This window comes from Arctopsyche grandis, chromosome 11, assembly GCF_051622035.1.
Source record: "Arctopsyche grandis isolate Sample6627 chromosome 11, ASM5162203v2, whole genome shotgun sequence".
NCBI classification, from domain to species: Eukaryota; Metazoa; Arthropoda; class Insecta; order Trichoptera; family Hydropsychidae; genus Arctopsyche; species Arctopsyche grandis.
This window is the reverse complement of record NC_135365.1, coordinates 7,835,130-7,858,078: the sequence shown is the minus strand read 5'-3', so window position 1 is coordinate 7,858,078 and position 22,949 is coordinate 7,835,130. Positions and strand designations below refer to the sequence as shown.

The 22,949-nt window shown below is 36.1% G+C and overlaps 4 protein-coding genes across 4 annotated transcripts in view; 2 read left to right on the top strand and 2 right to left on the bottom strand.

The window, feature by feature from the left end:
• The first annotated feature begins 526 nt into the window (after positions 1-526).
• LOC143919373 (microsomal glutathione S-transferase 1-like) overlaps positions 527-22,949 on the top strand; it is a 241,515-nt gene continuing 219,092 nt past the window's right edge. The window contains exon 1 of the mRNA XM_077441675.1: positions 527-536. The gene's annotated coding sequence lies outside the window, so the exon portion shown is untranslated. The remainder of the gene's footprint in view (positions 537-22,949) is intronic.
• On the bottom strand, positions 2,331-6,400 carry elg1 (enhanced level of genomic instability 1). Its single transcript, XM_077441627.1, has 2 exons — positions 3,323-6,400; positions 2,331-3,243 (listed from the first exon to the last, which is right to left on the bottom strand). Exons 1-2 carry the CDS (start codon positions 6,097-6,099, stop codon positions 2,976-2,978), a joined length of 3,045 nt encoding a protein of 1,014 aa, XP_077297753.1. The 5' UTR covers positions 6,100-6,400; the 3' UTR covers positions 2,331-2,975.
• On the top strand, positions 7,600-13,692 carry LOC143919352 (uncharacterized). The gene is made up of 2 exons (XM_077441626.1): positions 7,600-7,734; positions 9,478-13,692. Exon 2 carries the CDS (start codon positions 9,583-9,585, stop codon positions 13,360-13,362), a length of 3,780 nt encoding a protein of 1,259 aa, XP_077297752.1. The 5' UTR covers positions 7,600-7,734; positions 9,478-9,582; the 3' UTR covers positions 13,363-13,692.
• Positions 16,038-22,261, bottom strand: LOC143919357 (E3 ubiquitin-protein ligase MARCHF6). Its single transcript, XM_077441632.1, has 6 exons — positions 19,745-22,261; positions 19,466-19,666; positions 17,693-18,019; positions 17,527-17,617; positions 17,080-17,446; positions 16,038-16,604 (listed from the first exon to the last, which is right to left on the bottom strand). The coding sequence occupies exons 1-6, from the start codon at positions 21,110-21,112 to the stop codon at positions 16,286-16,288; spliced, it is 2,673 nt and encodes an 890-aa protein (XP_077297758.1). The 5' UTR covers positions 21,113-22,261; the 3' UTR covers positions 16,038-16,285.

Here is a 22,949-nt window from a genome sequence, read left to right as displayed (position 1 = left end):
GCAATGCGAGTGCCGAAGATTAATAAAATGAAACACGGTCAAACATCTCGTAAACTTCTTGTGAAAAGTTTAAGATGTGTGCAGTGTCAAAAAATGTTATTTATAAGAACAATGAGTCAATGCTATTATATTTTTTTAGTTAAATAATATTTTAAAAGAAAATGTATCCATTTATTGAATCGTTAAGAAACTCGAGTGATTGTTAACACTTTTTTAGATTGTCCTATTTAATAAGTATGTCCATTGAGGAGAATAATTTATTCTGAATTTATTATTATGATGATATGATATCTAAATATGTATATCGTGTGTTTGTTTTTTTTGTTTTGTTTTCTTTCTTTTTTTTTTTTAATTTTCGTTTTAATTATCGAGATTCAAATTTGATTATCAAGTGCCCCATGAAAGTACAATAAATGATAATGATATCCTGAAATTGTCCAAAGAAGTAAAATAGTATTTGGAAGTATAATTAATATCTGTGATACAAACGTGAAAGTGAGGCGAGGCGAGGCTTGGCGTCGCGTCGTTTGTCGTGGGTCAATTGTTATGTAAAATTGTGTGTGCTTGATAATTTCCAGTGGACTTGAGTAAATCGTATATATGTACGATCTGCATATGTAGGCGTCGTGTCGTGTCGTATTGTATCGTATCGTATCGTATCGTATGGTATATGTTACGTTGTCACTGGCTAATAAATAATGTAATAGTAAAAGTGGCGGAGTAGTGGTGCGCGCGCGATAAAAATGTTAACAATTGTTAAAAACGAAAAAGTAAATTAAAAATGTTTTAAGGATATTATGAGCCATTTTCAAAATTAGTGTACGTGATTATTAAAAAAACATGATAGTTTTAAGGTTTAAATTATCACTCGCGTTTTACTTGTTTCATTGCTATATAAGCTCGTCAGTAAGAAAGACCATTTTAAATATTATTTTTCATTATTTTAATTGATCGATATAAGTGTATTTAAAAAAAATGGAAAAATGAAACTGAATTTATATTTGCCTGAATAAATGAACTACTTATTAAAGGTTATTGCTCACTGTCGAAGGTTATCACATAAATTATTAAAGTGAAATGATCTTAATTATCCTCTTTATAGTGATCTGTCAAAGCCTGCAAGATGGCTCTCTGTACATATATATATTATTCTTAGTGTAATTGAGTAAAAATATTTTTTTGTCATAGAAGAGATTTCATATTAGTAAATGTACAGCTTATATGAGATGTGATCGCTTTCAACGATTTGTGATAAGTTATAAAATGGTGGTAAAAAAATTATAACATTATTATGTGGTACAGCTCGATTAAACAAATACAATATATTAAAATAGAGAGAGGCTGATGAGGCGATTATTAGATAGCGTATATTTATGTATTGTCTCTTGCTGTGAAGGCGCGCCGCGTCGGGTTCGGACGAGATCGAAAGAACTCGTGTGCGGCGTTTCGTTTTGATTACTGTCGTCATATCTACCTGTACAACAAAAATACAATCACCCACCTCATTTTAACTAACTGTGATAATAACGCTAAGTAGGTAGCAGGCGGTACATTAACTAGTGTCCAAGGGAAAGGTTGACACCATATCTTACTTATATATTTAAGTAAACTTTATGTATGTGTGTGTGTGTGTTTGCAAAAAAACGTGGTATGTGATATTCATTATTTCTCTGTACAAAAGACTGATTTTTTTTATTGAAGCATTTTACATAATAACTTCGCCGGAGAAGTTTTCAGAGCTATTATATTATTAATAAATAAATGAATAAATGAAAAACAGATTTTTAACACTGTGTTAATGGTGTACAAAATATTTATTAGGATTAAATCTAAAATTTCTATAAATTGTATATTTAATTTTTTTATATTTTTAACATGCCAAAAAACACACTTTGAGATCAGGGATTGCGATTTTTAATTAAAAAAAAAAAATAATGCCAATTCTTGAACGTTTGATGATATGATGTGTCTCCCTTGCCTTTCTCGTCGGCCGCCAGTCGCTTCCGGCTTTTATTAAAATAAGCCAAGGTGTCTCTCGAGTTAGGAAGCGAACAGACAGTGCATAAAATCTTTCATTTTTAGTTTTTTCCTCCCCGAGACCCCTGGAAGATTACGTTGAAGTATTGCTTCGGTCCTTGATTTTGATTTATTACTTCTTTTTTTTTTTTTCTTCGATTAACAGATATATCTATATAATATATTATTGAAATATATGTGTTATTTATGTCTTTGTTGTTAACTGTCTGTTACATAAAGGATGAATCCAAGATTAAATTTATGTGACAATTTTCTTAATTATTCTATTCTTATTATTTTTATTTTTTTTTTTAATATCATGTGTAGTTTCATGACTCATTAGCCATTTAATAAGCACAAGTCAAAAAAAAGTAAGGCTCTCCCGAATGTAAATTATATTTGAAACGTATTGCCTTTCATTATCAAATTAAATTAAATGAAAAGAATATGATATTTTTATGCGGATGAGTATCCCAAACAAAATAATGATGAAACTATTACTCTCGTTTGAGTGATGTTAAATAGACAAAAATATATATAGTTTATACTTATGTGGTGACCCTTGTTGAATGAGTATTAAAAATATCTCCTTACAAGCTAACTCTTCTGTAAGTTTCCAACAAGTGCATTTCTTGTAAGTATTACAGTATTATGATTATAAATAAACTGATTATTAATACATTACGATGATTTTATTTATATCCGAGTACGTCGCGACGGCGACACACGATACCCATCTCTTATCCATCCACTGATCGATCCGGTATATGATTTACTATTGTGAAGGTTCGAGCTTGATCCTTCATCACATGCAGTCGACCATCACCGCGGTCAAGCTCAAACCACCACCGTATTGACTTGTGTATATTATTGACTCTCCTTCATACATGGTTCCATTTAATCAAAAAGCATTTTTAATATCATTCATAAGTTAAGTTTATTAATAAAAAATAAAAAAATTAAATTTCTACATTTTTTGTCCATTTTTGAAATATTTTAGTCGCATCGTCGAAAACAGAATCTTTTGCGTCTACATAAAACGATGCTAGATAATGATAAAATCTGTTATTCCTCTTCAAGTTTGTGTTACTACGATGCTTTTCAGAACGGCAGATGCTCCTCAAATACGGCAGGTAATCAACACTGAGACTAGAACGGTCCAGTAATGATGTTAACGAGACAGCCTCGCACAATTGTGAGCAAATAGAACGCTGCTTTTTCAGCCATCTGTGTAAGTAAATAAAATAAAATTTGAATATGAAAAAACAAATGACAATATATAAAGTAAGTTGAATATCAATCGCACCTCTGTCTTTGACGATCAGAGAAAAATGGCTCTTGTGCACTACTACTTAAAGGTCGATTTTGTAAATCATCTTTTAAATGTATCAAACTTTCGCAATATGACGAAAGATCGTATGCATGTTTTTTCCCACTCTCCAACTCCGACAAACTATTGCTCAGCCAGCCCCACTGCGATAAACTAAAACCATCGTCAGATCGAATCCTGTTGTTTGATTGTATATGATGGATCGTCGATATTGTATCCAAAGTATTGGCCACGGAGTCAATATCATTGAATAGACTAGGATCGTACCTCAACGTTGATTGTACGATCTTATCTTTCCTAGACGGTTGCACTATGTCTTCAAACAAGTTCTTGTGTTGAGACGTTTCAACGTCATTATCCCATGCTGAATTCGAATCTTCGTCTTTGAGGTTAGCCGAAGACTCTTCGTTGTGCGATTCAACATTCACTTTCACAGATTCAATGTGATCAATATCCAAAGCCTGTTTTCTATTGCCCAGGATCCAGCTCTGCAATTGGAGTATCGTCTTTCTCATATCACCGTTGTTGTGATCGACAAGCGAATTACCCAACCAAGGACATATTTTACCGCTTTCCATGAATATAACAGTGTCGAGCCACGGCCCGACTATGTCTCCGGATAATGCGTGAAATTTTATGACGTTATTATCCGACGCGAACTTTTTCAGATGCTGACATTTAGGGTCTGATGTGACGATTATTACAGGTCTCTTCGACGATTGGACGATTTGATTCAAAGCGGCTATAAAACCGTCATCTTCGTCAAAGACAATGTCGGCGTCTTCGATTAATATAAGGGACATTTTGTTCGTTTCCAAAGATTTAATTGAATTAACAGGTTTAGATCGCTTTCGCTTCGACTTGACTAGTTTTTTATGATTTTTTGCCACCGTCTTTGAAGCTTCATTCTTGTTAGTCTCTAGATCTTTCTCCGTTAGTACTTTGTGCGATTGAGTTGCCTCTTGTAGTTCGGTCATCATTTTCTTGCCAGTACGTCTTGAACTGGCGTTCACTTCCAAGACATTCATGTCTAATTCATTGGCTATAGCATATATTGTACTAGTTTTACCACTTCCGATCGGTCCGACTACTAAATATGTGTTATTAGGAAGCCTGGACGAGTCATTGGTGTCGGAATCGGACCAAAATTCAGAATCTGAACTGTCGTCGTGATGCTTACTCTTCTGTGACATCTCTTGGCGACATTCTTTCCATGACGACAGCCATTTCTTCAATACTTCGACGCTTCTAAAGTTACCAACGATATCCTCTGACCGTAGTGGTTTATACTTTTCAGTCCAAAGCGGATTTTCATCTTCTTTTTGACTTGTTGTAAATTTTTGACGTAACTGCTTAAAAGTTCTGTAGATGGGAAACTTGGGATATATATTTTTCAATGCAAGCAATCCTTCTCTGACTTCATACGTTTGTAACGAATTGAAATAATCAAAATTCTTATCGTTTTCTTTGTAGTTATTCATACTACGTAACATTTTTAAATCTAAAGGCAGGTTAATACTGTCATCTATATCTAAAATATCAATGTTCGGCAATTTAGGTAAGTTCCACACAGCATCATTTTCAGAAATTTGTTGGACGTGAACTAGAGCTGGAAACAAGATGACTTCTACTTCAGGAGTCGGTTCCATCTTTTTCAGCTTATCTGAGACTTCTTCGTTAGTACTGTACAAAAACTTTTGCCGAGCTTCGAGTATGTCTCGATCAATCAACGGCTTGGGTAATTTTTTCGCAAAGAGTGGAGCCAGTTTGATTTTCTTCGATGGAGGATTAGACTTGTGAGATGTGACGGCTTCGATTAATATGGCATCTTTACTTTTTGACTTTTGTGTTGGTGCTGAGCAATCGCTCTCCGAAGAGCTGGAAACGGTAACTTTATCAGAATCATTGCTGCTGGTTGAGACGATTTTTTTTCTACGTTTGGAAAGACTCAAACGTCGTCTGTTGTTGCCATTGACGAACACGTCTTCGGATTCCGATTTGTATCTTACGGTGTTCTTACATCTTCTGGTAGGCCTACCGTTTTTGTATTCGCTTCTTGGCTCGTTGCCTTTAGATGTGGACATGTCTCCGTTGGTTAGATTTGTCTTTTCAGTTTTGGCCCGTTTCTTAATTTCAACGTCACTTTTAGCTTTGACTTGACTTAGCGTTTCCTCAGAATCTGAACTCACAACATCAGCACTATTTGTAATGTCTTCTGCAGTTTCAATCTTTTTAAAATAGCTAAACATATCCTCTTTCTTTTTCAATGGAGACGATAATTTATTCACAAATTCATCGTCGTGTTTTATAATATTTTTCACGGTCTTGGTAATTCCATTCACTTTTGATTTGTCTTTTTTTTTAATGCTAGGTGAACCATTTCGAACATTGTTAGCATTAGGTTTTCCTTTGATTTTATTTTGAAGCATCTTCTTCAATTTGATCTTCCGCTTCGTCAATTTTTCGTTAATAAATTCATTGTGATTCTCCTCCTTTTTTTTCTTCGATTCACCGCCTTTTTTGTTAGCCCAGCTTTCTAGAAACAGCTTCCGCTTAGCTTTTGCTTCCTTTGATGGAGTATCTTCAGATTGGTCTTCTGAGGCTTCCAATTCCTTGCCTGGTGAATTAGAACCGATGACTTTCTTCCGTGACTCCATCATAAATTGAAACGCGTCCATGTTTTTATCTTGGCTCGAATTATGCTCTTCAGAGACAGGCTCGTTACTGACTTTCTGTTTTGTAGCGTCCCTCATTATGATTTCAACACACTTTCTAATTCTTAAACCTATAAACTTAAGGGTCAAAAGTCATGATTCGTTTGATTGGTCGGTATTGTTTACTAGATGGCGAAAGTGGACACTAAAATTGACATTGCTAAATTAGTTTTGATGAGTATCGATAAACTTAAATAATAATAAATCAATAGAAAACACTTTGATTGTTTGATAATGATCGATTTAATATAATAATTAGAACACGTCAATATAAAACGGAAGAAAACTGACAACAGATTTGGCGCGGAATCGAATGACAAGTTTGGCCGCAAGACACAATTTGACTACCATTGACAATTTGACCAACATTGATTCGGTGATTTGAAATAAAAGTATTATGTTTATTTGGTAAGTATTTTAATATTCCTAGATGCAGAGGCTTCCCTACTATACGAATAAATGTGTGCGCTGCACATAGGTGGCCGGTTGGCCGCCCCTAAAGAAAATACGTAAAATGAAATCCTGGTTTTAAAAAAATATTTAGGTTATTCTTGTACAATTTGACTCAGGTATAGTATATTTACGCTGACCATACATAATTTATTTAAGAGGATAGTCCTTTATTTCGGTAAACGGACTACTAGTCATATGTGAACCAGTCACAGGACAACCGGTCGCTCTAGATTGGTCACACGTGATCACCCGTCACACTAAAACTGGTCACACCCTAAAACAGCAATATCACTGGTGATGATTTATCAGGAATTGATAAGATGGCATCATATAAAAAAAATTTCTTAAATAAAATAAGGAAACCTATTTCAAATCTTTGAGAAGTTTTTGATGGTATAGGGCGGGTTAAAGGTTTGGACCGTTTCCCGGCCTATGGAAATTCAGTTGAATTTTGAAGAGGATCTTTATTACTCGATTAATACAGGTGTATTTGTATGTATATCGAAGTAGGTAGGGGATTCGCTGGAACCAGCCAGGCCGAGTTCCTAAAGCTCACTGGCATCTGGGGACGATGCGCTGGTTTATAAAGGTGTTGCGTGTAGCTGGGCTGGTGATATCACGTTCTGGAAGATTCCAGCGGAGTCGAGGTCTTCCTTTGTGTTCTATGTTTGATGCGTAGTTGCGTAGCTCCTTAGGATTTCCCGTGTACTCGTGATTGCATATCTGGAGCGAGTCGAATCGCCTTTATGGGTAAGCTGGACGAAGTATTTCGGCCACGGCTGACTTTCGTGTACGAGAACAGGACGCGATTATGTCATTTGTACAGATTAAGTTCGACGAGGGAAATAGGTGATATTATCGACCAAGTTTCGTATGGTACAAGTCGTGCTATATCCCTAAAATGGATGTATTTATTTGTTAAAATAATAGTTCCTCCCAAATAAATAATAACTCCTCCACTAATAAGTTTTTCTCATTTTAAACGACCAAACATTAAACTTCAGTGTTAATAATAAATTATTATTTCGAATTTGTTTGTAATATTAGCATTTCAGCTATATAGTTATCAGATTTATTTTATCATCCAGTATAAATTACATAGTCATCGTTGAAATAATTTTGGGCCAATTCCTTTGGTTGGCGTCATTTCATCACTTTCGAATGTCGGCAGGTGGATGTCAATATCCTTCGATCGTTGTTCTTCGTTCGTCGTTCTGAATAGTAAATAATTGTTATATAGCTATTTAGAATTCCATACTAACATATGATTCATGCAATGGAATTCACGCAAAAATTGTATAAACAAATACCATTAAAAATAGCATGCGCTTTTTTTTAACCTAATGAGCAATGGCGACTTCCGGAAAATATTTTCGGGGGTCCCAAATTTTCCCGTCTATAGTTTCTACATATAAAATTGTTTTACATGTGAAACTGCAGTTCCTCAGTCCTCACGCTTTCTAACATTCTCTGCTTCAATGCTTTAGTGTTGTACTTGACTAACGGAATACTAATTCACGTATTGATAACACCAGGCTTCGATTAACAAATTGCACCTGGTGTTCGCCAAGTTCTGTTCACATATCAATATCGTATCCAATCGCTGTCCTTTGATGGGATTGTAAAAATTTAATTTTGTAATGAATTTTAATACTTCCCTTGGAGACATTTTTTTTCTATTAATGTGCACAGAATTGACAACTCATCTGCAAGGTTCATTGCATTTATATCAGTTGACTCCGTCGGTTATTTTTCGATTTGTTATTGCTCAGTCTATTCGCCTACACCAATTTTTCAATGTTATTGAAGGGTCGCCAATCATCTCAAATACCTGTGGAGCGTTGTTTCATAATTTTTTATTTGTTTTTATTTACCCCCGTGCAAACGCCCAGTTTGCCACCCCCTAGATCTGGGCCTGACAAAGACCAGTTCATTTAATATTATTAGTACCACCAACATTGACTTGGAACATAGTCATTATTGACTCATTGAATTTTGGAAAAATAAAAAAATAGGTTACACAAAAAATAGTAGATACACTTAAACAAAAGGATGAACATTTCTATACCTATGGAAGAGGGAAAATCTATATTTGATTTCATCTCATGTCTATTCTGATTGAATCTGGATTTAGTCCGATTATTCATCTGCTCTTAACCCTTTGCCCGCGGCAATAAATATAGCGAACAAGCCCTGTACGCGGCACCTTTTTCGCGAATTTGCAATCGAGTTTTCGACCTTAAATACAGATTTTAATATTTACTCAAGTAACCAGATACGTTAATTAACACATAAAGTATTATTTTAAACAATAAAATACATAATATATCTCGTAGTTTTGGATTAATTGTCAAATAATCATTATTCATAATTGTATGAAGACGTGACGTCACATAAACTAGGTTTCAGTATGGTTCCACAAAAAACTAATTTTTGACTGGTATATATTCATTTTAAGCAAATTGAATAGATGGAATTCAACTCAGTAATATATTCAATCAATTTTGAACCTTAAAACAGTTGAAATAGGCGCATATATGTAAGGCTCAAAATCCCGTGCAAAGTTCATAAATTCTATGGAAGACAGCCGCGCTACAGACTTGTCGCCCAAAGCTTCCATAGAAGACGGCCGCGGGCAAACGGTTAAAAGTCATCTTAAAACCACCTCGATATTATGAATAGTTGAAAACAACCACCAAATAAAATAATCTTCAATTAATTGAATGTATATTGTTTTTAAAAACGAATATACATATTTGTACACACATAAATATGTCATAAAAATATGTTGTAAATCAATTTTGATGATTATTTTTTTCATTTTTCATCTCACCTATCAAATACATACATGCAGGCTTGGCGCGGCTCTCCGCTATACATATATAATATATAATGATTATAGTTGATTAATTGATATATTTAATAATTGGATGTTTTAATGTATCATACGTTCACTATTTACAGACTATCAAGATACCAGACAGTGTTCCATTTCATACATTTTCGTTTCATTGATACCAGCCAAAAGTTTATGTTGATTAAAAAGGAGAGACCATTCAAACATAAAATATGGCTTCAAATGAAGATGATTCTTCTTCAGGTATTGAAGAATCCAACAAAACAGATAATGAAATTGCGATAAAATTATTTTGCTTTGTTGAGACTTTAGTACATGAAGTTGTCGAAAAAAGAAAAGATTTTAAAAAAGTGTTAACCGGAGATAAAATAAAAAAACCTGAACTTCCAAAAATACCCCAAGCAGCTCTAGCTTTTTTTCCTAAAATAAAAAAAATTTACAAGACACTAATGGTTGATAATCCCCACAAAAAACGTCTAGAACAAGAAGCAATGAAAAACAAGAACATAACTTTTAACGATGAGATTTTGAAAATAGAGGACTCGGTGACAATGGCAATCGACATATTCCAAAGCTATCAATTCCAATTGATGAGAATTAGGCCCAGAGAAGGGACCGAATTAGAAGGTATTAGATTCGCGGCTAAAGATGCTGTTCATAGATTATTAAATTGCTCGGACGACAAACCAATAAGCATCCAAAATATCATACATGGAAATTCTATATGTAATACTTACTCTGGCAAAGATACTGATAAAAAAACGCCTGGTTTTAAAATAAAATTTGGACCAAAGTTAGAGTCAATAGATTGGAATACCAAAGACATGTTTGAAAAACCTGGACTCGTACTAATAGTTGATGGAAAATTTCAATATTTGATTAAAGATAAAGCAGAATGTACTCATAGCTATCGAAGAATACTCCCTGGAGAAGATTCAAGTGAATACATAGTAGGAAATGAACCAAAAAATAAAAAATTGATACCAAAGTATGACGAAAGTGAAGACTTCTACGAGAAACAACGCGAAATAATACTAAATAAAATCAAAGATGGCGACGGAAATCAAACCCAAAAGCGAATACTAGAAATCGTAAAAGACGTAAGTGGGGAAAATAAGAAATGTTGGAATCAGTTGCAGGCGACTGATGTAAAAATCAGCGACGGTTTAAACGCAGCGAAAGAAGATCGTGACAGCAAAATGTTCATGGTACATTCAAGGTTTGATGATTTAGATAAGACGCAAAAAGATTCTGGTAGTAAATTAGATGAACTAATTAAACTGGTACAGAAAAATTACTCTAAACGGGAACCTTTCATACATGGCAACTTTGAGTGTATAGAAACGTTCATTGGAAGAGAAAATGAATTAACAAAAATGAAAAATTCTATTGATGAAAAAAAACTGATATCCATTACAGGTCTTGGAGGAAATGGCAAGTCAACTCTGATGAAACAATTCGCGAAAATCCATGCAAGCGTTTATCATAATTTTATATTCATAAATTCAGAGACTATTGAAGAATTCAAAAAAGAATTCAAATTATTGTCAGTAAAATTGAATGTACCTTTATATGAAAATATAAGTAAAATTGAACGCAAATTTAATGATGTCGTGCATGATGTGCATAGATATTTTGACATTGAATATAAAACACTTTTCATGTATGATAATGTCGAGGAATATAAACATATACAAGATTTTATTTTCACTGGTTTCTCCAAATATAATAACATTCATACTATAGTAACGTCGCGGAGTAAAAATTGTAAAAACCCTATGGAATTAGGTGATTTCTCTGAAAAGGATGCCATTGATTATGTGACAAAAACTTTGAGAATCGAAAATTGTCATGAGATTAAAATATTTGTGAACGAAATGGAAAGATTCCCTTTGGCTCTTAATCAGGCCATAAAATACATAGAAAAACAAAATGAATCTGAAATGAAATCTGAGAATTTTACATTGAATCATTATTTGAAGCTATTATCATTTGAACGAAAGGGAGAATTACCCACAGTGATTGACGATGATTATAATCAACTGCTTCTTAACACTTGGAACATATCCCTAGAAAATATTGTTAAAAATAAACAATATGGACGTCTAGCATTGGAAATACTGAATATTTCAGCTTATATTTCACCTGACAACATTGAAGTGAAACTGTTTTTAAAATTAAAAGGAGAGTTAGGCTCAAACTTAACGGAGAAGGAGTTGTGGGGCGCTCTGAAGTTGTTAGCAGAGTATTCTATGGTGAAATTCGAACTGGGTAAATTCAGTGTACATCGATTGGTTCAAAAGGTATCTAGGGTAAATCTAGTAAATGCAAGCGAGGAAGAACTTGTTCTAAATAAGGCACTGGAGGTCTTGAAACTACAGTCTGGAGATTACGATCACCACATTGCTTGCGTTTGGCATTATTGTAGCGAATATGATCAATTAATTGAAAGACATTATTCGTCTTTCAGTTCATCATCAGCAAAGAACACGCCTTTGATATTGCTGGCTGCTTATCGCAATGATTGTAAAGCTATTAAGAATATAATGTGTTTTTTGAATGACGCTAAACATATGAATTGTCGTAATTTTTATAATGAAACTGCTATTTTCAAGGCTGCTGAAAATGGAAACTTGAAGGTTGTAGAATACCTTATAGATAATGACGCAGATATTTTGAATTTGTCAAAATGCCCACTGTATATAGCCGCTTCTAATGGTTACTACGAAATCGTGAAATGCATCCACGGACAGAATGAAACTTTAGCAAACGTTGAATGTTATTTAACTAGAAATTTACCAGTTGATGTAGCAGCTGAGAATGGTCATGTAGAAGTCGTAGAGCTTTTAAAGCCGATTGATAATGACCGACATTTATTCCATGCACGTTTCCGAAGGGCGTTGATGAATGACGATATTGAAGGATGCGCCGAAATTTTGGAACAAGCTTCAGATATGAATATCATACAGTCTAGATTGGGATATTGTGAAGAGAGTGTTTTAGATTTCGCCATCATAAAGAATAACATTAAAGCAGTAATACTTCTTCTTAAAAAAAAATTCGACTTGAATAGTTGTGATAAATATAAACGTTCACCGATTCATCATGCTGCTCATGATGGAAATGTCGAAGTTTTAACGATTTTATTCGATTATGGAGCTATTATCGATGTATATCAGTACGAAAACAAAACGCCCCTCTTTCTGGCCGTTGAAAATTATAAAATTGATGCTGCAATCATCTTACTGGAAGCAGGAGGAGATCCAAAAACCAAAGATAAGTTTAATAGTACTCTAATTCACATCGCAGCATCAAAAATGGATGAAAGTTTTTTAAAAATTCTTATTAAATACGGAGCTGATTTGAAAGCTATTGATTCAGCGAAACGCTCGCCATTGCATTATGCTGCAATTAAAAGAAATATTAGTGCCTTGAAATTTTTCATAAAGTGTGGTTTGGACCTCAATCTTGAGGATTATATTGACACGTCGCCAATTGTTTACATTTCTGAGAATTATTTCAAAATTGAATTAATCAAACGACTTATTCAGTATCGCGAAAATCGTTTTGGCATCAAGGAAGATGGCGAATTCACTAAATTCGAGGCAGAATTATTAATAAACGAATATAAGGACCTGAATTTTCGATCGCTGGGTTCCACTGCATTGCATCTTGCAGCCGAAAAAAATGATATTGAAGTCGTTGGATCGCTTTTAAAATATGGGACCAATGCTAATGTAGTCGGTTCTTCACCTATAGATTGGGATACGGCCTTACATACAGCTGCTGAATATAATAGTCTTGATGTTTTGAAACTCCTCGTTGATAAAGGGGGCAATATCGGTATAAAAAATTTTGACTGTAAAACGCCGTTAGACATAGCTCGCGAAAAAAATCATACGGATATTGTCGAATTTTTAGAAATGATTATATTTATATTTTATATATCCACAAGGGGTTTTACCCGGGCTCGCTCGGTATTTGTAATATAAAACTAGAGAAATATTATAATTATTATAACATTTCTCTGTATAAACTGCTTAAAAATGGCTAATCTATGTAATAGTAAACATTTTATTAGATTCATTTGAATAGTTTTATTTTATATAAATTTATTTGAATATTCATTTGTTTTTTTTTTATTAAATTTGACGTCACGGATTCTACGAACCAACGATAGTTACATACATACAAAGTCTCTTTCGAAATTATATATTAGACTAGTGGTTTTACCCGGCTTCGCTCGGTATTTGTAATATAAACAGCTTAAACATGGCTAATCTAATAGTAAGCATTCATTAGTTTATTTATTAAATTCATTTGAATCGAAAAAAAAAATAATATTCAACAATATCGATATCATCGTCATAGAAACTTTGATTTGTTTTCGATGCTCCCACCCAAACCTTTAAACCTTACAAACAAAGTCTATTTCGAAAGTAAATGTATATTAGATGATGATGTATGTATGTAGTACTTCCAAAAGCTTTCTTTATATTATGCTATTTTATGTTATACTATATTATATGTATAATTAAGTCAATTATACTTAATACTTGAGTAAATAATAAGTATTTTTTTCAACTGTCCGTCATGTATTATACATATGTATATATATAATTTTTTTTTTATTAAATCAATTAAGTTATCATAATTTTAATTCAAAAAAATTATACTAATTTACTAATTTATTTTATTAAAATACTAATTTATTTTGTAATTTAACATGTAATATTTATACGGGCCGTTTTATTCATACTACTTGGTGCTTGTTGGTTATACGGGCTCATCCGAACATCGAGTATACACACTTACACTAGCATGGTAGTTACGTGAATGGCCTCTAGTTGTTTTAAACAGTTGAAGTAAAGTGATTGATGCTAAATTGGATGATATCGATAAAAATCGAAAACATATTTCTCAAATTATTTTATTATACATATGTACACACTTAAACTAAAACCGTATAACCAGGGTGCCGCTCATTGTTCAAATGTTGTAAATGCATTGTTAAAGGTATGCCGAACCTTTTTTACAAAGCATTTACAGCAATTGAACAATGAGCAGCGCGTTTTGGGTCCGTACTCTACTTATAACACCCATTTGAAGAGATACTCTCTGTAATAATGCAATAATGTCCTCCACCAGAACATATGTGAAATATTTATTATTTATTAAAATTTATATTTTACCATGGTGCCATTATGGGTTTTACCCCCGAGCGATATTAATAGTATTTAACTTGTATACGTACATATATGTAGTAGTATGGCTCGGTGGTTGCGTTTATGTTTAGCACCGAGAGATTACTGGGTTCGATCCCGTGCTAATCATTAACACTGCTTGTTAGACTTGGATATTTGTGACTCCAAGTCGATCGTTTCTCATCAGAGTTTGCTAATATAGAGTTGAAACGGTTCCTCAAATTGGCAAAAATCATCCTACCTGTTGTCACAAATATCTGAATTTGATTTATGTACAATATGTAAAAAAATATGTACAAATCTAAATCCATAGATGTCTCAATGGATTAATTAATTGTTAATTTCGTGTTCTTCAGCTTCTCGAAATAGTGATTTATGTAATAAATTGTCTAGGAGGCGCATTGGGATCTACCTGTCAGGTCTTCCTGGTCTATATATCTATGTAAAAAATATATAAATATAAAATCGTATTCAAATGTAGGTGGGTTTAGCTAATTTGATGAGAAACCGTTTCAACATTAAATCAGACAAACTATGACATGAAACGATCGACTTGGCGTTATAAATATCCAAGTCTGACCAGTAGCACTGCAGAAATACTCGGAATACATTCTCTTCAATCAGTCAACCCTGGAACCTCTCGGTGGTTATTTATAAGTATGTATAATAATATTATTTGGGAAATGGGTTTTCGATTTTTATTGATATTGTTCGATGTAACGTCATTAGCAGTTGTGTACTGTCACTTTACTTCAACTGTTTGCAACACCTAGAGGCCATTCATGGAACTGCCTTGTAGTTGTATGCGCTAGTGTAAATTTGTATACTCAATAAGCACCTACTTACTACTTTCATTGCAAAAATAATTGTTGAATGATTTTTTTATAATGTTTCAATTGATATATATTTTTTTAAATATGTACCACAACTTTATCTATCTTTTAGGATGAAATATGTATGTAAAAATTGCCCACTAATGACAACAGTTAAACAAAGCTTTTATGTATAGTTTATATTTCCATTATAAATAACAAATAAAAACAAAAGATAAAAATAACATTGAAATATTTTTGTTCCCATCCTATTATAATAATTATGTGTTTGATTGAAAAGACTAAATTTGTTAAAATTATATTGAAATGAAATCATTGTAGAAAAAAATATTGAACAATTTTTACTTTTTCACTGCAATAATAAACGCACAATATAAAAACAAAAATTTATTACAATTCAAAATATTTGAACATCACCAATGGAAATATATAATAAGATATATTTACATCAAAGAGAAACATGTATTAAATACAACAGCTGAATGCGAGTGTATATATTACGGACATCCCCGACAACTTTACATACATACAATATATGATATTAATAGTTTTAATAAGAATAGGCCAGTCATTTATAATACATTTACAAATGATTAAAATTCACCGCATCACCATATTTTTTTATATATATAATATTAAAATAAAAATAATAATTAAAATTATATATAAATATATATTTTTAAACATATATGTATATGTATATACCTTTACATTGGCTATTTCTTTATACTATATATATTATATATTTATTTATAATTAAGTCTCGTAAAATATACACATTTCACTAATCGTAATTAAGCGATTCCTTATTCAGGCCCCCAGCCAGTCATCTTCTTCCACAAAATACTTCAGAGGGCCTCGACGTGTACACGTCGATATTACTGTTGAACCGACAATGTGTTGGAAACTTGAGACTTGTGCCGTCTGTGATCGTAGTTAACCAGTCTTTGTCCGACCAAATACTTGTCGTTTTTAATGTGCTCGTAGAGCTTTTTGAACTGTCTGATTTGAAACACTATCACACACCCTATCAACACGGTGAGCAGTAAGAATGGATACACCCGCCGAGCGATGAGATTCCGAAGAAGTGGACTCGACACTACCAACGGTGCTATTCCGTGCGCCAGCACGTATGGGAAAGCCAGCGCCAAGCCGAAACATATAATTACCGGAGCGGCCAAGTCCCACAGTATAAATCTGAAATTAATCATATATATATATATATATATATATATACATACATATAGAAACTATTTTTTAGAAATATTTCATTTAGTTTAATGATATTGTAACATGGAAACATGAGAGTATCTACTGTCTAAGTGCATTCGCGGGTGAACAATACAGACCCCGGATTAGGCTAACGGGACTCACTAAGTGCCCGAACAAAGTATCCGCTGGAGTTTTCAGACCCGGGCAAGTGCGTGCGACTCACCACAGTACACCTTTACATGCCTAGACAATAAATGGATCGGGGAAGCTATGGTGTGCAACTTTTCCCTCATAAGAAGGTACACACAGTAGATCGGTGTATTCCGGAGTGAGCGGTGGATCCGTGTGGACCTTTTGAATGCTGTGAAGCGACTTTGGCCTTTCATTTGGATCCAGAACATACCTACCCCTGCGCAACAATATGTACAAAGCATCTTGTATTAATTCGACGAATACTCACTTTAAATCCATCTCCCTGATTCCATCCCTATATGCCCTTTCGATAGCTCGTCGCATGGGGCAATCGGGCATCATCATTGTGATGGCGCAAGCGATTTTGGTGTACAACACGCCGAGAGCCCAATCCTGCCACACGAACAAGACGGGCGTTTGATGCAAAGGAACCCTGAGCGGCACGACGAGGACGAGCTCTAGCAGCAGACCAAAGAGCAACGGAATGGCTCCGAGCAGTGCAGTGCACGCGATGGCAGATCGAACGCCCAATCGTCCCCACAACCGTAAGCGTCTGATCAAGGCTGCACGTCCTTGCGGTTCCCATGCAGCTATCAGCGATATCGCACGGGCCAACACCCAACACACGTACGTACCTAAAAACAATATACAAACAGCATGTAGTATCAAATTAGCCGAGTATATGTCACGATCAGATGATAATGGGTGAACTCACCACAAGCTGCAGTGTACAATTCGTGGACTCCTTCCGAGAACTTTGGCAGCCACAGGGCCATAGCGCGTCTTCCGATCCAAACCGGTACAACCTGAAGAAGAAATTTCATCACAATCAAAGATGACTTGTATCGACAAAACTACGTAAGCGAACGTATGAATCTTACCAATGCAATTGCACTAGCGATGACCAGTGATACGCAAACGGCTAGTAGCAAGGTTGCAAGTCGAGCTCCGAAGGCAGATGGTCGATCGTAAGGCTGCCATCCTGTGGGACCTTCCATCTGCAATAGGGCTTGATGTGCTGCCGCTAAGCCGGCTCGAGGTGCAGCTGCCGGTTCGGGAGCTGTAGCCGCCGTTTCGTCTTCATTACCGTCGCCTAAGAGGTAAGAACGCAGACCCAGGAGACCGGCTGCTGCACTGCACCACCAACGAACTAAAGCTTTAAGCCACGTGCGAGTGTGAGATTGTTCTAGAAGTGCTGGTAATATAACCTGCAATGAATGATAAGTAATACAAACTCTATCGGAGATAGTGTGGATTAAATAACAGAACAACTATTTATGCAAAGCATGCTGTCACCGCTTCGGTCCAACACAAGATTCCGATGTAAATTTGAATGAGTTCCTTAATGATTAAACTCATCTGGCTTCACGTTGGAAACAATAGCTAGCACCATATGTATTGAAGCGGCCCAAAGAGAGGAAGTGGTTCAAAATCAGATCACAAATTTTTGACGGAATTTCATTGAACCAATAGTGAAGCAAATCAAAAGCTTGTAAAAAATGTTTAACGTCAAGAGGATTATTTCAAAAAAATAATGTTTTGCCAGTGATGACGTATGGATGTGAAACTTGGACGTTGCGCAAAGTTCAATGCATTCAAAGAAATGTGGACGAGAAATAGGAAACGGAATACGTGGGTGAGAATTATGACAAGGGTAGTTGATATAGAGTAAGGGCGAAAACAGACGGCACGTGTATTACTTTTAAATAGGTTTTGACCTGGAGTCTTCGGGTTTCATCTAGTCTTATCCGGGTGTGTAGTGAATCCCCCCACAAAATTATAAAACTATTGATTGCTTGGTAAAATTTTATAATTTTGTAAACAGCCCATTCAAATATTTTTCAGTAATTAATCTTAAGAACCAAGATATTTAAGATGCTGCAAAATACGTTAATATAAAATTGGATTGATAAATTGTATGATGATATCTGCCTTCTTAAAAGTATCATTCCTTCCATCAAATCGCTCGATTTGCCTACCGATAAAAATATTTTCCTCTAATGTTTTCACCGAACATTATTATTTTACATCGAAATGTAAAAAATAGGTTTGATTGATCGATAACGGTGATTTCCTTATTTGAATAAACTTTTATATTTCACAGCGGGATACCAAGAATGTGCTGGTACCGTTCTATTGTTGTGTGTTTTCGCCCTAAAGAGATTGAAATGGCTCAGGGTGGGTCACATAGCTAGAAGAAAGGACAAAATGAGCGCTAGAATGGTACCCGAGAGAATGTAAGAAGGTGAAAGGAAGGCCGCAAGGAATATAGGTGGATGAAATTAGAAAATGTGGGATGAGATGGATGAGAGTTGCTCAAAATAGTGACGAAAGGAAGCGTGTTGGACCGTTCTTCATTCGGCAGTGGATGGTGAATGGCTTTAAATGATGATGATATACAGTCTTTCTTTTTCTTTTAATATAATCACTAAGCCAACTGTTTTTTTTTTGTATTATATTGTATTCTAATGGCAGCTGTTTTTCGATACCGAATATAACTTAAGAATAAGCTTCAATAAGAGTTCTATATAAAACATTTATAGAACCTAATATATTTAGTGTTCCATAAAGAAATTTCATATATTATGATGATATAAAAATGTGCACATGATATTAAGGTTTGTAACTTGTTATTGTTACAGTTGATAACTCACTTGCAATAATAATAGTTCTAAGCTCAATTCGCTAACAGGAGTTTCAGCGTGTGATGCGATAATGTAAGGTAAAAATCCTGGGAAAAAGTATCGTAGAGCTTTAGCTGGCACCCACAGCATCAGCAGAACTGCGGTGCCGAATATTAACGCTGAAGCTATGAGACTGTGCAAATGTCGCAGTATTGGCATGTGGATCATCTCCTACAATTATAAAAGAAAATATATTTACAATGCATAGAATTTTTTTGAGGACATACGAAATTGTTTCGTTTCTCGTACTTGAATAGGACTAAAATCGGGATCGTTTAGGTTTTTCAAGAACCACAGCACTCCAGGTCGGAGCACTTCCCTCAAGAGCAGGATAAATGATGCAAAGTAGTACACGTACACCATTCCGACGAGCCAATGAATGAACATGGAGGTCCACGGAGCGACGCTCAGGCTGAGTTCGCGGTCCTTGAGAGTGGCGTCGAATAACGCCAACGAGCATATGTCCAACCACCAGCCGCAGACCAGAGGAAGCACACCGATTTCGACGACGGAGAGCAGCGAGACTTTGACGACCACATAGCATAGCCCGAGAGCTCTCCTCGGTCGCCTCAGTCCCAAAAGTCCGGCCAGAGCGTGCAAAGCCGCTAACAATATTCCGATGAGTTTATATCCGGCCAGGGTGGTCAGCAATCCTCTGAAGTGCGAAGCTTGAACTCGTTCTCCGAGGCCGAGAGCGGCGATCCCAGCCGCCCCCATATGATACGGACAAAACGCAAATATCAAGATGAACAGAGTGTTCAAAGACACGACCCAAAAGACGTGTTCGAGGAATACCATAGAGCCGTCTAGACCGAGGAGTCTCTCCCACGTCAGTTCTTCGCCGGCCCGATCCCACTCCATGGGATTCCAATTGGGTTCTTCTCCACCGAGGGCTTCGTCGGGGTCCGGCGCCGGTGCGGGGGCTGGTTCCGGATCCGGTGGAGCCGGGGGCGGCGGATCTGGCGCGTTGGCTACGTCTGGAACCGGAGGTCGTTCTGGAACCGGAGGTGGTTCCGGTTCTTGAGCCGCCTCCTGAGGAAACGGACCGTTTTCTCGCTCCAGCCACTCGGGTCCCCCGCCGTGCATGATCTGCTCCCGAAGCCAGACCAACCCAATGAAAGCGAAAAGAGTACAGGTGACGACGAAGCATCCGGAGAACACGTCCTTGACAATGTTATCGGAGGATAGCATGTTAACAAACAGCGAGACGAAAGAGTCGAAGTCGTCGGAGAAGAGCGATCGGTATATCCGACAGGCAGTCAGAGGTACGACTCCCAGCCAAGCCAGAGCCACGAGAGTGTAGTGGCACCAGTCCTTGGCCGCGGCCGCCACCGACGCCAGGAGGCCGGCAGCCACGTCCCTGAAGGGCAGCCTGCGGGGCATGTCCGGGGAGTAGATGGGCACGAACGAGAACCGGTGGCCGCACAGCTCGCAGAACTCCTTGCGCGAGTACCGCATCCACTGCACCAGGCACTCCTGGTGGATCCACTTGATGGAGCCGGCGCAGATGCAGGGGTGGAAGAGGGGGCGCTCGGGCTGCGCCTCCGCCCGGCACACACGGCAGATGTCCGCGAAGCCTCCGCCCCCGGCGCCTCCGCCCCCGCTCGACTCCTCCATGGCGCCTCCGCCCCCGCCCCCGCTCACTCCTCACCACTCCCACGCCCGATTCTTCGCTCACTGCTCCACTGCTCCACTGCTCCACTGTTCCACTGCTTCACCGCTGCACCGCTTCACCGGCCCAGTGGCCACACTCGGTCGTCACTCGTCACTCGTCACTCGTCACTGCGCAATCAGCCCTAACCTCTTGTTTCACGGTCACATTCTTTTGGTTGCATTTACATTTTTGTGCAACTCTATATGTACAGTCTTTTCCCATGTAAATGTGGTCGGCCGCTTCGATTGAATTACATATTCTTTCACTCGCTTGCGCAATGCTGATCGTCGTGGTCAAACAGATTTTCCCCCACCCCCTCTTGGTGGCCCTGCATACATAGTGTTACGTACGCCGCGGATTAAGCGAATAGAATCCCAGAGACTATGTGATCGTTCAAGGGTTATCTGTTATCGGATTAACTATGTAAGTGCTTGCACTTACTTCCAGGATTATTTTTATTTTATTTTATTTTTTATTGTCACAAATCAATACACACTCGCCATTACAGATTTGCTCCAATGCGACGGGTGTACGTTAATGAAATACATAAACAATCAGAAATCAGAAATACAGTAATACATACATATACAATCAGAATATATAGAATATAACAATTAATCAGAAATAATAATCATAGTGACATCTATGGATTTCAGATTACTGTGTATAATTAATACAAATTATACACAGGCAGATTTTTGTGACAACAGGATTAGATTTAATACCAATTTTCAGGAACCGTTTCAGCAATGATCAGATAAAATTGGCAAACTCTGATAGAGAAACGATCGATTTGGAGTCACAAAACCCCCAAATCTAACCAGCAGTGGCGAGGACACGAACCTATGACCTCAGTGATGCTAAATATATACGCTATCACTAAGCCAAACTGCTGGCTTATATGTGGACTCTAAGTGCATTTAGGCTAAACAATGACCGTTATTAGTTATTTCTCAGAATCGGTACGGGAATACGTGACTATACAACAGGTAAACAGATTAGGCCTCCTGAGAGATCTACCCTTTATAAGGCGGTACGTAGGCGATATCAGGTTATTCTGGACGGAGCACTGGCAATACGTGTATCTCCTTAATCATCAATAAATGCTGTGAAACGACTGTTGGCCTTTTACTTGGATCCTCCACCCACCCCTACGCAACAATAGTATATAGAAAAAGCATACTATAGAGAAGTTATTGCATTAGTATTATTATATTAATTATAGCACTTACAATAATTAATAATTAATTTCAAGTTCAAGTTAAACTAATATACGAAAGTTTAAATACAGCATATTTTTATTAACCCATTTTTACCCGAATTTTTTTTCCTCAAAATTTATAATAATTTCAACAAATCATAATGTTATATAATACGTAACATTTTTTTTTTCTTTTTTTATTGCATTCGTATTGGTTTTATACGAGTTTTTCGAGATGTTCCAAATTTGGAACACTGGGAATACAACGAGGTAGCGTTATAAAACTAAATTAAAAAATAAAGTTTATTTCAACACAAGCAACCTTATAAAATAGTGTACATAGATAGTCAAGTTATGTAAATATAATATATATACATGAATTAACGAAAATGGAAGGTTTTAAAACATCCTTCATACAAATTTACACCACATTTTTCACAACATTTTGTGGCATGTTTTTTTACAAAGTGCACATCAGTTTTCTTTATCAGCTGGAATCGTCTAATGATCTAGCCGATCATATCGAATATTGAAAGGCACCCTGCTAGATAATTCTTTTGAAGATTTTGGCTTTCCTCCCCCTTTTACAGGATTTCCGT